This window comes from Corythoichthys intestinalis, chromosome 14 (assembly GCF_030265065.1).
Source record: "Corythoichthys intestinalis isolate RoL2023-P3 chromosome 14, ASM3026506v1, whole genome shotgun sequence".
In the NCBI taxonomy this organism is placed as follows: domain Eukaryota; kingdom Metazoa; phylum Chordata; class Actinopteri; order Syngnathiformes; family Syngnathidae; genus Corythoichthys; species Corythoichthys intestinalis.
The window spans coordinates 3,101,361-3,125,538 of NC_080408.1; the positions used below are offsets into that span (position 1 = coordinate 3,101,361).

The window sequence follows — 24,178 nt, forward strand, 5'->3', positions numbered from 1 at the left end:
TTTCTTTTTTTTGATTGATTTTTCTTTTGAAAATATATATTTTTTTGTATGAAGCAACTTATTTTTTGATTGAATAATAAAGACAAAAACGTCCTAGCCAAAATGTGGCCCAAACAATCAACATTACTTCAATCAAAAATGTTGTTTCAATCCAAAAAAAACTTGACCCCAATTAAAAAAAAAAATGGCTTTCAAGTGCATTTGTTTGAGTTTCAAATGTATTTTTGCATTTAAACATTTTTTTTGTTGTTTTTTATTGAAGCGACTGTTTTTTTGATTGAAAATATATATTTTGATTGAAGCAACTTTTCTTTTTATTCAAGCAACTTTTTTTTTTTTTTTTTTGATTGAATAATAAAGACACAAATCTACCTCCATAACGGCTCTGCCCAGGGGATGCAATTTTTGACTGGGGTAACTACATTGGCACGACACCGGCGGCCGTACCATATTCAATGGTTGACGATCTTGCCGAAAAGTATAGCTGTCCTAAGCAGCCTGATTTAGAATTCCCCTCAAGAATGATGGGAAACAAAAAAACGCTGATTGTCAACTTATTATTATAAATATTCTTGTAAATTAATTTTATGGCTGACACTGCGTTTCGAGGTCATCAACATGTTGTGCCCCCCTGCCCCAAAAGTCAAACTCCGCCTATGGTTCTGCAGCACCATCAGCACTTTGGTACTACCCACCTCTTATTTTATGTCTTCTTTTATTTATTTTGTTTGTTCCCGCCATACTTATCACTTTTTATACTCTGTATTCTTATAATATTAACCTTTTCAAATGTGTGTTAAAGAGTACAACGATATTTGCCTTTTTTTTTTTTTTTTTTTTTTTTGTATGTGTAGTTCTGAAATTACTGTAAATAGGAATTGTTTGGGGAAATTATCCAGCAGGCGGCGGTAATGGGCTCAAGTGCTCACTCACTGCCATTTAAGACAATAGGAGACGGCGAAGAAGACCCTCCCTCCTCCTCCTCCTCCTCCTCCTCCTCGGCCATATTGCATTAACCAAAACGTACTCTTCTTCCATCGACGTATACCTTTAGGTAAGTATGGAGATCATTATTATTGTCTTCAAAATACGTGTTTCGCATGTATGTGTATGTCACCCCTGTAGCGTTTGACATTGAAAAGCGTTAAAACCTCCCTCTTTGGATTTCGTACACCTGGTCGGTGAGTTAATGAGGTCGCACACTGTTGTTGTTTTCCATGTCAACGACTAGCGTAGCTAATTCTTCTGCACATTTACGATGCTAACGTTTCATTTTCGAGCGGCTCGATTTATTTGTGGGCCTGTTAAATGCAAAATGATTCATGAGCTGTTTTAGCGCGTCGTGCTTCTTGGTGTCATAAATACCACGGCTGTTGTTGTAAAGTCTTAGGCTAATGGCGAAGGGGGTTAGCATTGGCCTACTTGTTGTTTAATCATTCTCAACCGGAGATGTCATTTAATGCTAAGATTTGAAAACCGATGTTAAGAGTAAAGTGATCGGTCAGCAAGAAAGGGGCCTTCTTTTTTTTGGGCTCGGAAGCATTTAGCGTCATTTGACGAATGACTTGTACATTTAGGGTCTGAAATTCCATTAAATAACATTCATTTTATTTTATGTTGTGTGGGAGGGATGGCAGCGAATGAACGAACGTCGGAGGTCTTATGGCCGTCAGTGACAGCCGTTGAGTCAATTTTGGGTCATTTCCTGTTGATTTTTTCCATCACTTCCTGTTGATTTTGGGGCATTTAGGAGTCACTGGCATGAATGTCCCCAAATGAATCGGAAGTGACCCAAAATTAGTGCCGCAACGATTAATCGATTAACTAGAGTATTCGATTACAAAAAATGAATCGAATTAAATTTTGCTGCTTCAAGTATTCATTTAATTATAGTGGCGTTGTAATGGTTAATTTTGAAAGTGTATTTAGTTTTATTGATTTGGGTGGATACACTGCCCTCTAGTCTGCCTCATTTCACATGAATCCAGCTGCTCCATGTTAAGACCAACATAAGCCAAGTTTTTGTTTGAGCTAATGTTTTTTTTAATGCATTCGTTATTTAGTTCATAAGTATATTTAGCCATTTTTTGTTGGAATATGTGTCTGAACCATTTGTTAAGAGCATTGTAAAAAAAAAAAAAAAAAAAGTCAGTGTTTTATAGCATTTAAGCTAGCAGACTTTTGCTATGCAAGTTAGCCAGTTTTTCTTTTGTTGTACATAGATCCTTATTTTATTTTTTATACTGTTTAAGGCTCAGCTTAAGTATTTTATTTTTTTATGTTCCTTATCCAATTACTCGATTATTCGAACTAACTAGTTCATCGATTAATCGACTACTAAAATAATCGATTGCTGCAGCCCTACTCAAAATCAAAAAGCAATGGTCTGCAAATGCCCGAAAATGAACAGGAATTGACCTATAAATGCCCCCAAAACCAGAAAGTGGTCATGTTTGAGCGACATTGACGTCGCTTGACGTTAGGGCATCAGCTATCGATTATTATAGTAGTCGATTAATATATCAACTAGTTAGTTCTGATAATCGAGTCATCTGATTAGGAGCATTTAATGCGTTGCAATTTTAGAAGATGTCAAACAATGGTTTTCCAAGATTGCACTTTCAAAAAAGCATTAAATGTGAATACGAAATAAAATTTCTGAGTGTTTCTTCAAACTATGCAGTATTGCATTTTCATTTAAAAATAAATTAAAATAACCTGAGTTTAGCCTTAAATGTTGTAAAAAAAAAATTTAAGTACAACAAAAGAACAATTGGCTAACTTGCATTGCAAAAGTCAGCTAGCTTAAATGCTATAAAAGTTTTTTGTTAAAAAAAACAATACCTATAACAAATCGTTCAAACACTTTCCCCCCAAAAATGGCTAAATATACCTATAAACTAAATTACTAATGGATACAAATTAGCTTTTGTTGGTCTTAATTAGTGCTGAAATAATTAATCGATTAACTCATGTAATTCGATAGAAAAAAAGCTTCGAATCAAATTTTTCAGCTTCGAATATTCGTTTTGTTTTCATTTAGTTTTATTGATATGGGTGGATAAACTGCCCTCTAGTGGCAACAGTGAATATTAAAGGTGGGAATCTTGGGGCACCTCACGATACGATTACGATTCAGAGGCTACGATTTGTTTGATTATTGATGCACAACCCCCCTCAGCTGAAAGCTGCTTTGAATGTTTTTAGTTACAAAATTTTACAAAAATCCTCTCAGGCTTAAGTAAACGATTATTTCAGTATAAAGTTAACAGTTCAAAACAGTAAATAAAATACTCAAGTCCCCATTATGTATCGGCAGCTTTAAACTACATTTAATTCATTTGATGTTGTGACTCAAGCGTTAAAGTTGTTAAAATTGCTGCAGGAGGAAGCCTCTTCTGAAGACGGTACACAAGAAAGCCCGCAAACAGTTTGCTGAAGACATGTCAACAAAGCACATGGGTTACTGGAACCATGTCCTATGGTCTGATGAGACAGGCGGGCTTTCTTTTGTACCGTCTTCAGAAGAGGCTTCCCCCTGGGGTGACAGCTGTGCACACCAATTTGATGTAGAGTGCGGCGTATGGTCTAAGCACTAACAGGCTCACCCCCCACCTCTTAAATCTCTGCAGCAATGCTGACAGCACTCCTGTAACGAGTCACATGACATTTTGGAGGGAAAATGACAAGCAGTACTCACTTTTGTTGCCAGGGGTTTATATATTAATGGCTATATTTTGAGGGGAAAATGAATTAACTCTATTATGTAAGCTGCACACTGACTACCTTTCATTGTGCCAAAGTGTCATTTTGTCAATGTTGTCCCATGAAAAGTAGGGTTGTTCCGATCATGTTTTTTTGCTCCCGATCCGATCCCGATCGTCTGCCGATCCAGATATTTCCCGATCCGATTGCTTTTTTTTTTGCTCCCGATTCAATTCCAATCATTCCCGATTTTTCCCCGATCATATACATTTTGGCAACGCATTAAGAAAAAAAAATGAATAAAACTCGAACGAATATATACATTCAACATACCGTACATAAGTACTGTATTTGTTTATTATGACAATAAATCCTCAAGATGGCATTTACATTATTAACATTCTTTCTACGGATGGAAAGAATTGTAATTCTTAAAGGATAAATGTGACTTTGTATATTGTGACTAAATATTGCCATCTAGTGTATTTGTTGAGCTTTCAGTAAATGATACTGTAGCCATTTAACTGTTCTGCCCAAATGCATGATGGGACGTGCGACCACGACGGTGCGTAGTGGCACCAATTGATATATCTTCTCTGGATTGGGAAGTAACATAGGGTGTTATGGAAAAGATCAACCACTACCGTTCTTCCCCACATTGCTTCCCACGATATTTCTAATTGGTGAGAGGGGGATTTTAAGGCTTTAGCCCATTAAAAAGAGCCTTCAAAGACTGCCAAAATTCTCTCTACCCATTTTACGCTGCCTGTTAGCTCTCTATATATAGGTAAAACGGCGCCATTATAGATTGAACGCAACAATGCGCGAGTGGGTTGTGCAGCGCATGCGTTAATTGCATTAAATATTTTAACGTGATTCATTTAAAAAAAATAATTACAGCTGTTTACGCAATAAATTTGATAGCCCTACTTTAAGCCAAAACTAAAGACTCTGGATGAATGTAAGACATTTTGTCTTTAACGTTAAATACAATTAGAAAACGATTTAATTATATATATATATTAGTGATGCACGATAATACATTTTTCAACCGATATCAATAACCGATAATTTCCTGCCCCTTCCACCCGATAACCGATAATGTCACGCCGATAATTCTATTCAAATATGTATGTAAAATTTTAAAGTATACAAAGATCAAAAGTTACTGTGCAAAAATGTAATTTTGTGCTATTTTTTTCCACATCAAATGTGAACAAGTAGTAAATTCCAACAACTAAACAATGGCAATGACGTTGTGTAATGGTAAGCTTTTGGCAACAATTACTTGGAGAGTAAACACCCAAGTTGCACAAAAATGCCTTTAAAAGTAAGCCATTCCTAACATATATCACATTACTACACTGCAAAAACACCTCCTTAAAACTAGCAGAATTGGACAAAACTGTTGATTGCGCACATTTGAAGGCTAAATCAAGTATATAATTATCGGATTGCATTATCGGTTGAATTTCTTTTTATCTGGATTATCTGTGTGACGTCATAATTGCCATTATCGGCCGATAATTATCGTGCATCTCTAATATATATATGTATATACATATATATATATATCAGGGGTCGCGTTAACCGGAAATTTTCCGTCGTTGACCGGTTTTTTAAAACGGTGACGGAAAAAACTGAAGTCCATCAGTCATTTTGACAGGTTGCAATTCACACCCCAGACCACAGGGTGGCGAGTTAGCATATTAATTAGCTATTGTCTCTCTTAATGCATGACGTCGTTGGCTATTCTGTTAGAATATTGTAGCGTAACCGGGGTCTGGCGGCGGCACCGTGATTGACACATCAACGCGAGGTTCTTATTGGTGCACCCGGTGTGCCAGCGCGTCATCCAATTGATGGACAAGATTGCCGCCTGTGTATAGACCCCAATCACATGACGTCACAACTCCGCCCCCCTGACCGGAGCCGCCATATTGTGTGTCAGCCCGTCATGTTTATACATTACCGCTACGTACATGGCTCCTATTACGGCGTGTTTTTCTGCTCGTTAATATTAATAATCAAAATGGTGAAGGCGTGTGTGGCGGTTGGTTGCTGTAACAGAGGAGATAGACGGAGAGACTTGAAGTTCTACCGTATTCTGAGAGACGCGAAGATGAGAGCGAGATGGACTGCTGTAATTCGACAAGAAATCTGGGCACCAAACGATCACCACAGACTATGTAGTAGTCTTTTTATATCTGGTAAAATGCATTTAATATATATTTAGAAGATTTTGGGCTGACAACCACAATTAAGATCATTGTGTGACGTTGGTGATTGGGGTCTATATCGTTGCCTCCTTTTCTTTGGGGGCGGAGTTGTTGGCGGTAAGCAGAGTAACAAGGGAGAAAAATACCACGACTTCCGTGTCTAATTTTTCGCCGCCAAGCAAGTGTTACAATATTAATTAAAAATGAATGAAAACTAAATACTATTGAATATGTCATCATTATCATTTTAAAAATTTAAGTGACGGGTAAAAATAGACTATGACCGGATTTTTATGACCCTGTCAGTCAAAATGACAGATAACGAAAATGTCTAGCGCAACCTCTGATATATATATATATATTAAAAAAAGGTATGTCTGATATTTTTTTGCCGATTCCGTTACTTTTAAAATGACGTGATTGGACCCGATCGATCGGGACATCTTTAATGAAAAGATGAAGAATAATCTGCAGAAATGGGAGGGGTGTAGTCACTTTTGTGATACACTGTATTGTCGCACCCCAAATCCTGACTACACCTTGAAATGTTGTTACAGTTTTACGGCGATGACTCAAACAGTTCAGACCAACGGGGTTCAAGCCCTGAGTAAGACCTGGGAGTTGAGCCTTTATGAACTGCAAAGAACTCCACAGGTAAAGGCTTTCGCAACATGTATTATTCATTTATGATTGTAAAATGGAGTTGCGTCAAAGGATGAGTTGTCCGATTTATTCTCATGAATTTTTCCCTGTTGTTATAGGAAGCTATAACAGATGGGTTGGAGATTGCCGTTTCGCCCAGGTCATTACACAGCGAACTCATGTGTCCCATCTGTCTGGATATGCTTAAAAACACCATGACGACCAAAGAATGCCTGCACCGTTTCTGTGCTGAATGCATTATCACTGCTTTGCGATCTGGGTAAGTATATTTTGATTTGTTTACGTCACTAAAATGCTTCCAATTTGCAATGAGCGGTTGAACTGAAAGATGAGCATTCACAGCTAGTGAATTTGTTACCTCTGTGAAGTTGGCCCCCCAATCAGAAATTTGTGTAAAAATTAGGGCTGTCGAACCATTAGAATTTTTATTTGAGTTAATCACAGCTTAAAAATGAATTAATCGTAATTAATCGCAATTCTAACATCTATAAAATGGGCCATATTTTTCTGTAAATTATTGTTGGAATGGAAAGATAAGACACAAGACGGCTATATACATTCAACATACTGTACATAAGTACCGTATTTGTTTATTCTAACAATAAATCAACCAGATGGCATTAACATTAACATTGTGTTAAAGCGATCCATGGATAGAATGACTTGTAGTTCTTAATAGATAAATGTTAGTACAAGTTATAGAAATTTTATATTAAAACCCCTCTTAATGTTTTCGTTTTAATAACATTTGTAAAATTTTCAAACAAAAAAATAAACTAGTAGCTCGCCATTGTTGATGTCAACAATTACTCAATGCTCATGGTACTGAAACCCATAAAATCAGTCCCATCCAAGTGCCAGCAGAGGGTGACAAAACACCAAAAAACACAAGTAACAAATTGACATGAGACTGTGCTGTCATTTTTATCTGTTTGAGCGGGGCATGTGTGTTAAATGCGTCATATATTTTAACGTGACTAATTTTTTAAATTAATTACGGCCCGTTAACGCAATATTTTGACAGCCCTAGTAAAAATATCAATCGGTTGTGTTGTAAAAAGTTTTGTTTGCGCCGCTATCGTTTTTTAGAAATGTACCATTTTTTTTCGTAGGTCAATCTGAGGTCAACCAGTCCTCCAATTTGTATCTGGACCGGCTAAAAATGGTGTCAATGATGCTTCAAAAAATTTTTTGTTTGTGCTGCAACGGTTTTGTAGATGCTCGTTACTTCGCGCTTCAAACTTCGTGCCCTCAGTCCATCGCAGATTTTTTTCAAGAAATAAATAGAGCAATCCCGATCCTATGACGTACAGCCTCCGATTAACCCTCCTGCTGCTTTTCATGGTCAGGCAGTGCACTGAAGTTGTTGTTAAAGTTAACGATGAATGATAGACGTTAAGGTTTGAGCTTGCCAGAGACGCTTGGAAGCAGAAACTTCAAAGCGCCGCATGCGTCAATCATCGTTTAGCTTGTTGAACAGTTGCTGTGGCAACTCATTGTGTGTAGGTGAGCAGCTTGAGCGGATTTGAGTGGACTCACTCAATGATGCATTTAATAAAGACAATCATTTTTCTATCTTATTCTTGTTTAAAAATAATTCGGTGGACAGTAACATGTTTAAAATGTATCATAATTATTGCAGTTGAAGTGCTTAAAAACTATTTATTAAAGTATATACTGTATATGGCGGAAAACACTGAGGTGACTTGAAGTTCCGCTCTGAGACCCCCAATTTGGCCAAATTTTAAAATCTCAATTTTCTGGGGGAAGAAAATTTTTAAACAGGAGGGCATTTAAATTTTTTTTTTTTTTTTTTTAAACCCTAACTCGAGGTGAGAGCATGAGAGAGCATAATTCAAGACACCATGATTTTAACAAGATATTATTACATACTTACCTTATTTCGATCCAAAAACTCCGTGTAGCATGTCTCACAAAGTGTCAAGACACAGCTGTGAATGGCCACAGCCGGACTTTTTGGGGATTTTATGGTTGAAACGCGGTAATATAACAAGGGTCGCAAGGCAGAAATTGCAGACATCAAGGAGTGGTCGAGATTTTCTTTTTCAAATATTTACTCTTTTAAACTTTTTTTTTTTTCAAAGTTTTCTTTGTTTGGATCGATTATTTATTATCTAAAATATGGGGGGGGGGGGTGCAACAGTAACAAAAAAATACAATTAAGTGATATCCGTGACCTATTTACCAACCTTTTTTCCATTGTGACGTAATGTGTTTAAGAGTTTAAAATATGCAAGCGAATAATTTTATAAAATTGTTTTTTTAACTAAATATTAGACATCAATTAATGATTCTGGGCTAAAAATGATAACAAATGATGGAATAAGAAAAGGCTGGGCTGAAACGCGGTTGTGAAGTGTCTGTAAACGGGGGTCTCCAGGATGAAACAGACAAATTAAAAATAGTTTGGGGGCTTAATGCGCCATGAATCTGCAATGGCAGCATAAAGACATATTGTTCTATCAAATATAATAGTTCTTTTGGCTTAAAATACATCATTTTATTTTAAAGAGGGGTGCAAGAGCAGAAACTGCTTTTTCAACCTTGTCTGTGTTTTTTTTTCCCATTATACTTTTTTTTTGGGGGGGGGGTGAAAAAAGTCTTGTATCTCTTTCCAATGATAAATCTAAATAAATACATGGAACATATGTACAAAAAAAGATTTTTGGGCAGGGGGTGCTACATCGCGGTTTTTCAATTATCGCAGCCGGTTTTGGTCCCCATTAACCGCGAAAAACGAGGGATCACTTTATTCTGCTTTTAATTTACAGTGATGACGTCACGCTGCAAGTGACGTCTCGAAATGAATAGCTCAATATCTATAAAACAAGAGCAGCACAAATGAAACTTTTTACAGCACAAACAAGTAATCGAATTGGCAACATGACACTGCAGGTTTGCACTTTCATTTCACAGGAGCAATAAATGCATTTAAAACAAATTCAAATACCAAAAAATAAATAAATAAATGAGGATTGAAGTACAACAAAAGAACATTTGGCTAACTTGCATAGCAAAAGTCCGCTAGCTTTAATGCTTTTATAATGCTCTTAACAAATTGTTTCAACACGTATTCCACCAAAAAACTGCTAAATATAGCTCGAAACTAAATTACGAATGCATAAACGGTCATAAAAAAAAACAAAAAAAAACTCACAACTAGGCTTGGGCATCGATGGGAACCGGATCTAACATTCCGATGCTCCTGGAATCGTTCGAACTTTTAAATTTAGATTCCTTGTTTCGATGCCCTGAGCGCCGAGCGGGAAAAAAATGCTCGAGTTCAAAGACTGATATTTACTGTATATGAGTTAAAATTAGGCCAATCAGAAGTTCATTTTGTTTAAAAAACACTATCAGGAAGTTAAGACTTTAATATAAACGATGGAATTTACCATACCTCTTAAAAGAATCGGAATTGAGAATCGTTCGGAACCGGAATCGAAACGTAAAATCGGAATCTGAAGCGGGATCATTCAATTTCAAACGATGCCCAACCCTGCTCACAACTTATGTTGGTCTGAACAGGCAGCAGCTGGATCCTGTTATGTTAGATAAGTTATGTCATATTCACTGTTGCCATAAGATGGTAGTGTATCCACCCAAATCAATGAAACTAAATGCAAACACTTTCAAAACAGACCATGACAATATTCCTCGAGTTAATCGATTAATCGTTGCAGCACTACAAATGATTGACATAACTTTAAATAAATTGCTATCAAATGGAAGGCCAACTCAACAGAGGTGAATTGGATGACTCTTGTTGCCAATGAGTTTAATTTGTGTGCTATTTGTGATTTTAGCAATAAAGAATGTCCGACGTGTCGCAAGAAATTGGTTTCCAAGAGGTCACTGCGTCCTGACCCTAATTTCGATGCCCTGATAAGTAAGTGTCCCTGTACAAAACCGTCGTTTTGTGTCATATGCACTGTCACCAAAGTAATTATGCAAAAATGACATTAAATGACTCATGAGTGTAAAAATGAATTACAATAATAGGTGGTGATTATATCATTGTTCGCTGATTACTAGTGCTGTGCGATTGGGGGGGGGGGGGGGGGGGTTAGGTAACACTTTATTCGACAGTAAGTTCCCAAGACCGTCATTATTATGACATGACACTATTATGAGCATTAATGAATGCTTATGACAGATGTCATGGAGTGTCATCAGGCAAATGACATCACTTTTGAATGGATGTAAAAGATATGGACTGGACATGAATGGAGTTAAGTTTGTGACGTCATAAGCATTCATTAATGCTCATAACAGTGTCATGTGTTCATTATGACAGTCTTATGAGCCCACTGTCAAGTAAAATGTTACAAAATCTATCACTGTAAGGGGTATGTTATAGCAATATATTTTTAGGGCGATCAATATATCAGCCAGCCGATATATCGGGCTAATATATGGATTTTTTTAAGATCATCCATTGGCCGATATACAGGTAGTCCCCGGTTTATGACGTACTCGACTTACGCGATATCAACTTTACGACACCGGAGTCTCGTCCACCATTTTGGTCTCTTGTCGTTTTTTTTGTTTTGTTTTTGTTTTTAGCATAAACAGTACCTTATTGAACCTCACAGTAGGAGTGGGCGATATGGCCTTAAACATGTATCACGATAAATGGAGCAGATTTATCTCGATAACGATAAATGACGATAAAGTCGTCCAAGCGGACTGTTATATAATTTGAAAATCTGAATCAGTGCATGAAATACAGATTAACAGTTTCTTGTTGATTTAGTTACCATCATTCAATTTGATATATTTAACAAATGTACATGCAGTCTAGACATTAGGTTTATACAAATGAATTGTAAACAATAAGAATTCAAGTATGAGCATTTATAACAGAGTGTATGGCTTGAACAATGTACATTGTCAAAATCGATATGCCTGTGCAAACATGTCATTGTAACACAAATGACTTGCAGCTCGAACAGTACACTTCAAAAAGACAATCTATTGTTAATGGCTGCTGTGACATAATTATTCAATACAAGTGTCTACTTTATGGTTTCGGGGTCTCCCCCCCCAGTGCATTTTTTAATAAATGCACACATACATGAACCCCCAAACAGACAGACACACATTAAAGCTATATTGATCTTCTGCAAATGAAACACTTAAGATTTTATGATAGCAATAATGACACAGAATTAAGCACATACAGAAAAATAGCTGGGGCCATTTGTGCTTTATGCTGAATGCTTTACCATCATAAAAAGCTATCAGAGAAATCACACACAGTCAGATACAAAATAACGCGACATAGTAATTGCTAGATGCAGTCCATGCCCAATCCACTCATTAAATTCAGCCGTTTCGACAAGGTTAGAGCCGCTATCCGACTCCATCACGTTCATTTGTAGCGTTAGCCGCTAGCGGCCGCTAGCGTTAGCGGCTAGCGTTAGCCTGTGGCCTGGCTACCGGTAGAAAGCACGGAAAGCACCATCTCCGGAAATTGTGAGAACAAGGGAGGACAGCTGGTGAAAGCCCGTCTGGATGCCACCAAGAGTCTATTAAATGTCGGGTGAAAGTTTGGCGAACCTCCCTTAAGCCACACTCCATCACGTTTTGCTTGTAGCATTAGCTGCTAGCGTTAGCTTACCGGGCTTCTGTTTGATTGGCTTCCTGATGATCACGTGACTCCCTACGTAAGTACATTCACTGCTTTCTTAAAGGGGAATGAGCATAGACGAACAACACAGAGTCAAAGCGGGATGAAAAGACTATTTTCTTGTTTTATTAATTTACCGAATTTACCGACATGGTCAAAATTACGTCGGTCATCATGAAGAATTTCGGTGACGGTAAATTTTCGGTTTACCGCCCAGCTCTACCTCACAGTATCTGATTTTTTTTTTTTACTTTATTATTATGACGTGTTTTCTCCTCACTAAAAGTGGAGTTGTTCATCTATACAGACATCAAATAAGGTAGTTGTGCATTTTGAAACTTTTTACTCCCAATTTTGACGATTTGTAAAGTTGTAATACACCTATGTACGTTTATGTTCAAAACCACATGCATTTTAACAATAAAACACTTGACACAAAATAATTGGTGTTCAAACGTCCATCTCGTCTGATCAATATGTAAATTTAGTACATTAGCCTAGCAAAAGTCCGCTAGCTTAAATGCTATGAATGCTAACGTATTTATAATTCCCTCAGCAAATCGCTCACACGTAACGCCACACACTGTTGCTGTAAACTTAATTACAAATGCATACAAACATATAGTAGCTGAAACAACTTACAGCCTTATGTGGGCCAAACCAGAACGCAGCCGTCCTTTATCCATGTCAGACGAGTCTGCTCCTCAGTCATAAGGCGACTGTCCAGCCAGAGCCAACGCTGCCACTAGAGGGCAGTGTATACTCCATCATTAAAAAAAAAATACAATACTTTTTGGATAGTTATTATGGGGTACTTAAAGGGTTCATTCCGACTTACACAGAAATTTGGTTTAACCCAGGGACTACCTGTATTGTGTATATCTGATATGATAGGATCATGGTTGTACCGATATATTGGTTGACTGATATATATATACAGTGGTACCTCTACATACGATCGCTTCGACACACGAACTTTTCGACATCCGACGTAAAATTTGACTCGCCATTTGTTTCTACATCCGACGACATGCTCGAAATACGACGACAATGGCAGCACCGCAGACGAATGCACGGAGGATTTTCTTGTGTGACAAATCAACACAGGTTTCAGAAAAGGTTGGTACAGGTGGTGAAACAAGGAAAAAGTTGATGCTTACCTTCGAAATGAAGATGCAAATGACAGAAAAATATGAGCGTGGGGTGGGCATCCGTGAAATGGCTCAACAATACATCTCCACGGTCCTCCTCCGACCATCGTTCGCCAGTCTTTATAAATTAAGCTGACAATTCTTATTGTCTCCAAAGAAATCGCCAGCTTCGCCACGTTTTCATCATTTCTTTCACAACTTATTCAACACAAAACGCCTGCTGTCTGCTGCAATTGATGGTGTTCTCAAGAGGACATTCAAAGTGAAAGTGAAACTCAAGCTCACCGGTCCGTCTCTGGCACGTGAGCCCCGCGGTCCGTTCAGGTACACAAAAAAACGTCCGCCTTATTAGAACCCGATTCGTTACACTATTACAGGAATTATTATTATTCTTTTTATTACATTATTCCAATTTTGATTTATAATTTATTTGTTTTGCTACGTGTAATTGCCATTTTTAATAGCACCAGCAGTATTTTTTAAGGATTTAGTGCAGGTTTTTGGGCTGTGGAACGAATTAATGGAATTATAATGTATTCCTATGGGAAAATCCTGCTCGACATACGACCATTTCGACTTACAAACAAGGTCCTGGAACGGATTAACTTCGTATGTAGAGGTACCACTGTATAAGATTGGCTGATGCAAAGCCAACATAATAGGATAACTTATGTTCGCTGTTTGAAGGATGAGCTTTGGTCATTGAAATTTTGCAGAACCAAGTTGCCAGTGTTACAAAAAGAAGTAGCAAAAGAAAGTAAATGTGCTTTAGACATCGCTAATTGGCTGAAAAATCCCATATCGGTCGACCTCTACTAAACAATAAACGAATTACCGTATTCGCCCGAATATAAGACGGCCCTGATTATAAGACGACCCCCTCTTTTTCGAGACTTCAAGTTTGAAAAAAGACTTTTTGAACACCAAATTAAATTTTATACAGAAATTACAGTACATCCGAAACAAAAGATTATAACAATTTATTTGAGAGAAAAAAAATGTTATTTTCCCCTCATTCAAATCTTAATATCTGAACATTTAAATATGTAAACTAAAGTGCAATCACATTCATAAATGAATGGCTTCTGGTTTTGGAAATGTAAATAAACCAATCTATTGTGATAAAACAACAAAATTGCAATAACTGCATTAACCATCAAAGTGAAGTCTAATTGTAACTGTAGTCTTGAAACAAATCTAAATAAGGAAAAACATTGCAATAAAATAATGCAAACTGGTTAAACTAGTAGCTGAGATCTGTCATGACAGAACATCGCTTCAATGATATCTGGCGCCATCTAGCGCCGTGAATAAGTATAATGTCTAGATCGCGAATATAAGACGACCACCTCTTTTTCAGTCTTATTTCAATGCAAAAAACACTGTCTTCTATTTGGGGTAATACATATTGCAACAACCTGTGTTGTATGTTGCTATTTTCAATTGTCATGTATGCATTACTCACGTACAGCTGGCCAGGAAATCCAATTAGCTAGCTATTGTGTGGAGATGGGGACATCTTGAGGTCGATTGGTGGTACTACTATGGCATATAGAGGGTTAGTAATGAATGTAGCATGTTGGTGCAAATTAGGCGCCATCTGTTAGCCAAAATAAGCAATATGCACATCACAGGAATGGGTCTAGTTATGCCGATGGGAAACGTTTTACACCGTCATATAGTACAGCACTTCTGTTACCCAACAGGTAAAATTTACCCCAGCCGAGACGAGTACGAAGCACACCAGGAAAGAGTGCTGGCTCGCATCAGCAAACATAACAACCAGCAAGCACTTTCCGACAGCATAGAGGAAGGACTCAAGATACAAGCTATCACCAGGTAAAGCCGCCTGTAACGTCAATTTTCACGTGTGCGCCTATGTGCAATATTCAGACAAAGTGTTACAGTACAGTTTGGTTGAGCACATTTTTGTGTACGTAAACGGTAAGAAGACACTGCTGATGGCTGCTTTGGCAAACTTTGCCAAACTACTGTTGTGTTGGTGGAAAAAGTGCTTGTAGACACTGTACTAATGACACTTCTTTACTATCAGACTGCAGCGTGGTAAAAGACAAACGGTGGAGAATGGCAGTGGCGCTGAAGACAACGGAGACTCCTCACACTGCAGTAATGCATCTGTCCACAGCAATCAGGTCATCATACCACTATATAAAACCCAAAGGGAAATTGATATTGTTACAGCTGTATACGAGTTGTCAAAAGTTCCTCGACTGCCGTCACAAAAAAAGTTAAATAAGGCTGCCTCAAACAACTAATTGATAGTTGATTAATCACAGTTTAATTTAGTTGTCAAAAGTATGGGGAAAAAATATTGAAGTGTAGCTACTGGAATGTTGTATCTGGATACGATATTTAATTGCAAAGATATATACAGTGGTCCCTCTACGTACGATCGCTTCGACACACGATCTTTTCGACATCCGACGTAAAATTTGACTCGCCATTTGTTTCTACATCCGACGACATGCTCGAAATACGACGATATGACAGCACCGCAAATGAACGCATGGTGGATTTTCTTGTGTGAGAAATCAACATAGGTTTAAAAAAGTTGGTACACTTGGTGAAACAAAGAAACCTTTGAAATGAAGATGCAAATTATAGAAAAATATGAGCGTGTGGTGCGCATGTGATCTGTCTCAACAATACAGCTCCACGGTCCTCTTCCGACCACCGTTCGCCAGTCTTTTTAAGTTAAGGTGACAATTATTGTGGTAACATTGCCAAGGCAATCACCAGCTTCGTCACATTTTTATCATTTATTTAAGAACTTATCCAGCACAAAACTTCCAATTTCCTCCGCAGTTGACTTTGCTCTTGAGAAAACGAAAGTAGTATCTCTACCGCACCGACCTATCTCACTGTGACATCAGCCCCGCGGTGCGTTCAGGTACAGCAAAAAGTGTCCGCCACATTAGAATCCGATTCGTTACATTATTTACAGGAATTATTATTGTTATTATTATTACGATTTTTATTTATAATTATTTGTTTATCTATGTTTAATTGCCATTTGTAATAGTACCAGCAGTATTTATTAAGGATTCAGTGTACGGTTTTTGTACTGTGGAACGAATTAATGGAATTATAATGTATTCCTATGGAGAAATCCTGTTCGACATACGACCATTTCGACTTACAAACAAGGTCCTGGAACAAATTAACTTCGTATGTAGAGGTACCACTGTATATTTTTTTAACCTGTCCTGTTTATCTGATTATTTTAGTAATCCATTAATCAGTTAGTTCGAATAATTTGAGTAATCGGATTAGAAACATTCAGTAACTATGCAGAATTGCACTTTCATTCCACAGGAGCAATAAATGCATTTAAAAAATAAAAAAAATACCAAAAAAAAAAAAAAAAAAAGAATAATGCTCAGAGTACAACAAAATAACAATTAGCTAAATTGCACTGCAAAGTCCGCTAGGTTAAATGCTGTAAAATAGTAATGTTTTTTTTCAGTGCTTTGAACAAATCATTCAAACACATATTCCCACAAAAAAACTGCTAAATATACATATAAACTAAATTGCGAACGCATTAAAAAAACATTAGCTCAGACAAAAATTTGCCTGATGTTGGTCTTAACTGTGTGCAGCTGTATCGAGCCAAGTTAAAGGAGTTACGTCATATTCACTATTGCAATTAAGAGTGCAGTGTACATGGAGGTAGATTTGTGTCTTCATTTATTCAATCAGAAAAAAGTTGCTCCAATCAAAAAAAAAAAGTTGGTTCAATCAAAAAAGATGTTTTGATTAGGGCTGTCAAACGATTGAAATTTTTAATCGAGTTAATCATGGCTTAAAAATTAATTAATCGTAATTAATCGCAATTCAAACCATCTTTCAAAATATGGCATATTTTTCTGTAAATTATTGTTGGAATGGAAAGATAAGACACAAGACTGATATATACAGTGCCTTGCAAAAGTATTCGGCCCCCTTGAACCTTGCAACCTTTCGCCACATTTCAGGCTTCAAACATAAAGATATAAAATTTTAATTTTTTGTCAAGAATCAACAACAAGTGGGACAAAATGGTGAAGTGGAACAAAATTTATTGGATAATTTAAGCTTTTTTAACAAATAAAAAACTGAAAAGTGGGGCGTGCAATATTATTCGGCCACCTTGCGTTAATACTTTGTAACGCCACCTTTTGCTCCAATTACAGCTGCAAGTCGCTTGGGGTATGTTTCTATCAGTTTTGCACATCGAGAGACTGACATTCTTGCCCATTCTTCCTTGCAAAACAGCTCGAGCTCAGTGAGGTTGGATGGAGAGTGTTTGTGAACAGCAGTCTTCAGCTCTTTCCACAGATTCTCCATTGGATTCAGGTCTGGACTTTGACTTGGCCATTCTAACACCTGGATACGTTTATGTTTAAACCATTCCATTGTAGATCTGGCTTTATGTTTTGGATCATTGTCCTGTTGGAAGATAAATCTCCGTCCCAGTCACAGGTCTTGTGCAGATACCAAAAGGTTTTCTTCCAGAATGTTCCTGTATTTGGCTGCATCCATCTTCCCGTCAATTTTAACCATCTTCCCTGTCCCTGCTGAAGAAAAGCAGGCCCAAACCATGATGCTGCCACCACCATGTTTGACAGTGGGGATGTGTGTTCAGGGTGGTGAGCTGTGTTGCTTTTACGCCAAACATATCGTTTTGCATTGTGGCCAAAAAGTTCAATTTTGGTTTCATCTGACCAGAGCACCTTCTTCCACATGTTTGGTGTGTCTCCCAGGTGGCTTGTGGCAAACTTTAAACGAGACTTTTTATGGATATCTTTGAGAAATGGCTTTCTTCTTGCCACTCTTCCATAAAGGCCAGATTTGTGCAGTGTACGACTGATTGTTGTCCTATGGACAGACTCTCCCACCTCAGCTGTAGATCTCTGCAGTTCATCCAGAGTGATCATGGGCCTCTTGGCTGCATCTCTGATCAGTTTTCTCCTTGTTTGAGAAGAAAGTTTGGAAGGACGGCCGGGTCTTGGTAGATTTGCAGTGGTCTGATGCTCCTTCCATTTCATTATGATGGCTTGCACAGTGCTCCGTGAGATGTTTAAAGCTTGGGAAATCTTTTTGTATCCAAATCCGGCTTTAAACTTCTCCACAACAGTATCTCGGACCTGCCTGGTGTGTTCCTTGGTTTTCATAATGCTATCTGCACTTTAAACAGAACCCTGAGACTATCACAGAGCAGGTGCATTTATACGGAGACTTGATTACACACAGGTGGATTCTATTTATCATCATCGGTCATTTAGGACAACATTGGATCATTCAGAGATCCTCACTGAACTTCTGGAGTGAGTTTTCTGCACTGAAAGTAAAGGGGCCGAATAATATTGCACGCCCCACTTTTCAGTTTTTTTTAGGGCTGTCAAACGATTAAAAATTTTAATCAAGTTAATTACAGCTTAAAAATTAATTAATCGTAATTAATCGCAATTAATCGCAATTCAAACCATCTATATAATATGCCATATTTTTCCGTAAATTATTGTTGGAATGGAAAGATAAGACGCAAGATGGATATATATATATATTCAGCGTGCGGTACTTAAGGACTGTATTTGTTTATTTTACAATAAATCAACAAGATGGCATTAACATTATTAACATTCTGTTAAAAGCATAACACCAACCAACCAACCAACCAAAGTGATCCATGGATAGAAAGACTTGTAGTTCTTTATGAAAAATGTTAGTACAAGTTATAGAAATTTTATATTAAAACCCCTCTTAATGTTTTTGTTTTAATAAAATTTTCAATCAAAAAATAAACTTGTAGCCCGCCATTGTTGATGGCAATAATTACTTACACTATAAAATCAGTCGCACCCAAGCGCCAGCAGAGGGCAGCAAAACTCCGCAAAACACAATTAACAAGTGTGCCTTTCACTCCTCTGTCATTTAAATCTGTCTGAGCTGGGCCAAGTGCGTTAATTGCGTCAAATTTTTTAACAGGATTAATTTAAAAAATTAATTAACGCCCGTTAACGCGATAATTTTGACAGCCCTAGTTTTTTTATTTGTTAAAAAAGTTGAAATTATCCAATAAATGTTGTTCCACTTCACGATTGTGTCCCACTTGTTGTTGATTCTTGACAAAAAAATTAAATTTCATATCTTTATGTTTGAAGCCTGAAATGTGGCGAAAGGTTGCAAGATTCAAGGGGGCCGAATACTTTTGCAAGGCACTGTACATTCAACATACTGTACATAAGTACTGTATTTATTGTAACAATAAATCAACAAGATGGCATTAATATTAATTCTGTTAGTGATCCATGGATGGAAAGGCTTGTAGTTCTTAAAAGATAAATGTTAGTACAAGTTACAGAAATTTTATGTTAATGTTTTCGTTTTAATAAAATTGGTAAAATTTTCAATCAAAAAATAAACTAGCGGCTCGCCATTGTTGATATCAATAATTACACAATTCTCATGGTGCTGAACCCATAAAATCAGTCGCACCCAAGCGCCAGCAGAGGGCGACAAAACTTCAAAAAACACAAGTAAAGTGCACATCACCCTGAGATGATGTTTTAATCTGTTTGAGCAGGGCATGTGCGTAAATTGCGTCAAATATTTTAACGTAATTAATTTAAAAAAATAATTAAATAATATAAAAAATTAATTACCGCCCGTTAGCGCGATAATTTTGACAGCCCGAGTTTAAATGCAAAAATAAATTTGAAACTCAAAAGAATGAATTTGAAAACTTGAAATTTTTTTTTCTTTTTGATTTATTGAAAAATAAAGATGCAAATCTACCTCCATAGTGTACCGACCCAAACTAAATGCAAACTCTTTCAAAACAAACTGTAACAACGCCACGCTAATTTAATTAATACTCAATTTGTGAGGTATTTGGACGTTGTAGTTTGCCTGGCATGTCTCGGCCTCTGTAATTAAATATATTGACACCAGTATTACTTTCTTCCCCTGGGTTTCACTTACTATGTATAAATCTGACGTAACTTGGCAGGAGGCCGGCCCGAGCATAAAACGCACCAAGACGAGTGACGACAGCGGACTCGATATGGACAACGCCGCTGAGAACGGAGGCGGCGACTCCGTGATTGACAGCGGCGCCAGCGAAATAGAACTGGTTTTCAGGCCTCATCCCACACTAATGGAGAAGGATGACGGTCACAACAGGTCAATTGAGAAATCATATTTGAGCGCTGAATTGACCGTCTGTAAAATGGTTCCCGTTTATGTCCGCGTAGTGTGGAGTTTGTGCCTCGCTACATAAAGACATCTGGGAACGCCACGGTGGATCACCTGTCCAAATACTTGGCTGTGCGTCTGGCATTGGAGGAGCTTCGAAGAAACACCGAGGCCAGTCCCGTCAATGTAGACGCGGCTTCGGAGAAACAGTACACCATCTACATACCCACTGCTGGCAACCAGTTCACTGTGAGTATATACGCGACATAACAGTTGTGTAGTCGCAAATATCTCAGAAAACGTAAATATCTGCAGCTTGTTGTTCGGTGCATTTAACTAGTAGGTCGTCATTGTTGTTGACGTCACATGGGTACGCTGCCGGCCTTCCACAGTGTCACTCTTTAACTACACAAACATGCCATCCATTCTGCCATTCTAATTTGAACCTGAGTGGAACATTAATGAGAAGTGCAGCAAAAGCAAAATTAACAGGAAAGACGGGATGAGACGAGTAGCGTTCATGTGTTTGTATTCAGCAAGAGCCAGAGAGTCGAAAGAGAATGCCACAAAGGCTAGTTGCGAGATTGTTGAAATAATTAATTTAGGGCTGTCAAACGGTTAAAATTTTTAGTCGAGTTAATCACAGCTTAAAAATATATGAATCGCAATTCAAACCATCTATAAAATATGCCATATTTTTCTGTAAATTATTGTTGGAAGGGAAGGATAAGACACAAGACGGATATATACATTCAACATACTATACATAAGTACTGTATTTGTTTATTATAACAATAAATCAACAAGATAACATTCACATTCTGTTAAAGCGATCCATGGATAGAAAGACTTGTAGTTCTTAAAAGATAAATGTTAGTAAGTTATAGAAATTTTATATTAAAACCCCTCTTAATGTTTTCGTTTTGATAAAATTTGTAAAATTTTCAATCAAAAAATAAACTAGTAGCTCGCCATTGTTGATGTCAGTAATTACACAATGCTCATGGTGCTGAAACCCATAAAATCAGTCACACCCAAGCGCCAGCAGAGGGCGACAAAAATCCAAAAAACACAAGTAACGAACGGACATGACACTGGGCTGTCATTTCTGTTTGACAACAGACAGTTTGTCTGTTTGTAATCTGTTTGAGCGGGGCATGTGTGTTAAGTGCGTCAAATATTTTAACGTGATTAATTTTAAAAATTAATTACCGCCCGTTAACGCGATAATTTTGACAGCCTTAGTAAAAATATCAATCGGTTGTGTTGTAAAAAGTTTTGTTTGTGCTGCTATCGTTTTTTAGACACAAGATGGCATTAACATTGTTAACATTCTTTCTGTTGAAGGGATCCACGGATAGAAAGACTTGCAGTCCTTAAAAGATAAATGTTAGTACAGGTTACAGAAATTTTATATTAAAACCCCTCTTAATGTTTTCGTTTTAATAAAATTTGTAATATTTTCAATCAAAAAATAAACTAGTAGCTCACCATTGTTGATGTCAATAATTACACAATGCTCATGGTGCTGAAACCCATAAAATCAGTCGCACCCAAGCGCCAGCAGAGGGTGACAAAACACCAAAAAACACAAGTAACAAGTGGACATGGGGGCATGTGCGTTAATTGCGTCAAATATTTTAACGTGATTAATTAGAAAAATGAATTAACACCCGTTAACGCAATAATTTTGACAGCCCTAAATTAATTTTAAAAGAATAATAATAAAGCAAATGTGACACACAGAATAGCATGCTAAAATTTGCCTAAATATATAGTTCTACGTAAAGGCCAAGGTCAGCCCCCCACATTTTTACCGCACCAAATCTGGTCCCCCTTTGCAAAAAGTTTGGACACCCCTGTTTTAGATTTCAGCAAGTTTTGGTTAGCATTGTGCCCCAAAAAAACCAAAACAAAAACGAGATCCGTCGTGAAATTTGACTCTGCACGCAGCGCATATTCATGTCCTTTTATAAATTTTCCCCGCAGGTCCTGAACGGTTCCTTCTCTTTGGAGCTGGTCAGCGAAAAATACTGGAAGGTGAACAAACCGATGGAACTATACTTTGCCCCTACTAAAGAACACAAGTAAGGCGGCCTCAGTCATTAAGTACAGCTGTGGAGCTGGACCAACCTCTCTACACAAAGAAGGTGAACTGTGTCTGAAGGAAAAGGGGAAGATTCTCCAATCCTCAGAAATGACTCTTGTAAAAAGAAAACTCTTTTCTTATATCCCCTCAATATCTTCGTGGTTTTTTTCCAGTAGCGGTTAGCAGCGTCCGACAGGTTCAACCCACTAGCTAGTAGATGAATTCACCAGGGTCTTTCTGTTGATGATGGTTTTTCAACAATAAATTTACTGTACTTGTCTTCATGAAGCGCCCATTTTTTTGTAGTTTTTACTCAGTCGATGATTGGATGAGAGTTTATTATTGATATTGGTGTCTTTGGTGCATGTTTAATGTCAGAAAATTGGACTGTTAGGTCAAAACGTGCCATCGCATAGTCACCAATCTACCAACCTTCTTACCGTCGACATTACAGGTTCTGTTTAATGATTGCCGACAAGTTGAGCTGGCACTTTGCAGTGGAAATGCAGCGTAGAAACTGAGGCACCCAAGATGGCCGCCAGTCGTGATGCGTCCAATCATCCTGCTGCTGTGAGTTTAAATGAGTTTTTCACAGCGGAATCGATATCACGGGGCAAAAAAAAAAAAAGATATCGGTGCAACACCAGGGGTGAAAGTGACTAGAATTTCTTGGCGGAACTCCCCGACGTGAAGGTCGCCACGGAGCCAGAAATTTTTTATTTTTTTTTTGGGGTGGGGGTCAAACCTCTCAAACTGCTGAAATGCTAAGAAAACTGTTTTAGCACTATTTAGCACTAATTGTTATTTCTATAACACATACAAATACTGATTTTCATTCAAAATTGTATTTTTTTTCCCAATGATTTGCAAATTAAAAGTTAACAAAAAGAGCAATAACCCCAACCTCCATCTCCTAATTTTTATTTTCCCTCATTTCCTCACATTCTAAATACCAAATCTCAATTTTAACTAAAGAACATAGGATATATAATAAAATTGAAGTTAATGTAAACATTTACCTTTTTTTTTAAAATAATAATAAAGATATAAGTAACATACATTCAGAAAAATAAGTACAAATGACATATTATGCAGAGTGAACTGGAATAGATTTTGAAGATTGCGCAAACATTGACTTTTTGAAATCATAAGGAAATGAATAAGTATCCTAACATAAATGAAGAAATATAGTCCAAAGTGCACATTGACAGCTAAGATGTTTTGAACCTCCCCAGCAGAGCAAATAAAACTAAATATGATAAATAAGCCTCCTCAACTCTTTCCTTGTTCTTAAAGATTTGCATTGCTCTTTTTTTGTCGCGTCAATTCAACAAGCTTTTTTTTTTTTTTGCTGTTCCAGAAAACATACACATTTGAACCAATCAGAGCTAACCATCTCTGCTGATCATATGTCAGTATGTCAGCCAATTGAACGGATAAATGAGTCCAGGCGTTTTGCTTTGCCGCGTGCATTCGCACATTGAAGTGACTCATCATC

The 24,178-nt window shown here is 37.3% G+C and overlaps 1 protein-coding gene across 2 annotated transcripts; it reads left to right on the forward strand.

Moving 5' to 3' along the window:
- Nucleotides 1-932: 932 nt before the first annotated feature.
- rnf2 (ring finger protein 2) lies at nucleotides 933-24,044 on the forward strand. 2 transcript variants are annotated; one of them, XM_057856421.1, is made up of 9 exons: nucleotides 933-1,054; nucleotides 6,482-6,578; nucleotides 6,686-6,846; nucleotides 10,415-10,497; nucleotides 15,098-15,230; nucleotides 15,445-15,544; nucleotides 20,407-20,579; nucleotides 20,651-20,840; nucleotides 22,581-24,044. In XM_057856421.1, the coding sequence occupies exons 2-9, from the start codon at nucleotides 6,492-6,494 to the stop codon at nucleotides 22,680-22,682; spliced, it is 1,029 nt and encodes a 342-aa protein (XP_057712404.1). In that variant the 5' UTR covers nucleotides 933-1,054; nucleotides 6,482-6,491; the 3' UTR covers nucleotides 22,683-24,044. The 2 variants fall into 2 exon arrangements, with proteins under 2 accessions (XP_057712404.1, XP_057712405.1); XM_057856422.1 differs by lacking the exon at nucleotides 933-1,054 and adding an exon at nucleotides 1,161-1,181.
- Nucleotides 24,045-24,178: the final 134 nt, after the last annotated feature.

Excerpts from the sequence above, each read along its gene's own strand:
- rnf2 (XM_057856421.1), top strand. The coding sequence starts at position 6,492 with ATGACTCAAACAGTTCAGACCAACGGGGTTCAAGCCCTGAGTAAGACC. Across the intron at positions 6,847-10,414 it reads ATCACTGCTTTGCGATCTGG|CAATAAAGAATGTCCGACGT; the intron begins GTAAGTATATTT and ends TTGTGATTTTAG. Across the intron at positions 15,231-15,444 it reads AAGATACAAGCTATCACCAG|ACTGCAGCGTGGTAAAAGAC; the intron begins GTAAAGCCGCCT and ends CTTTACTATCAG.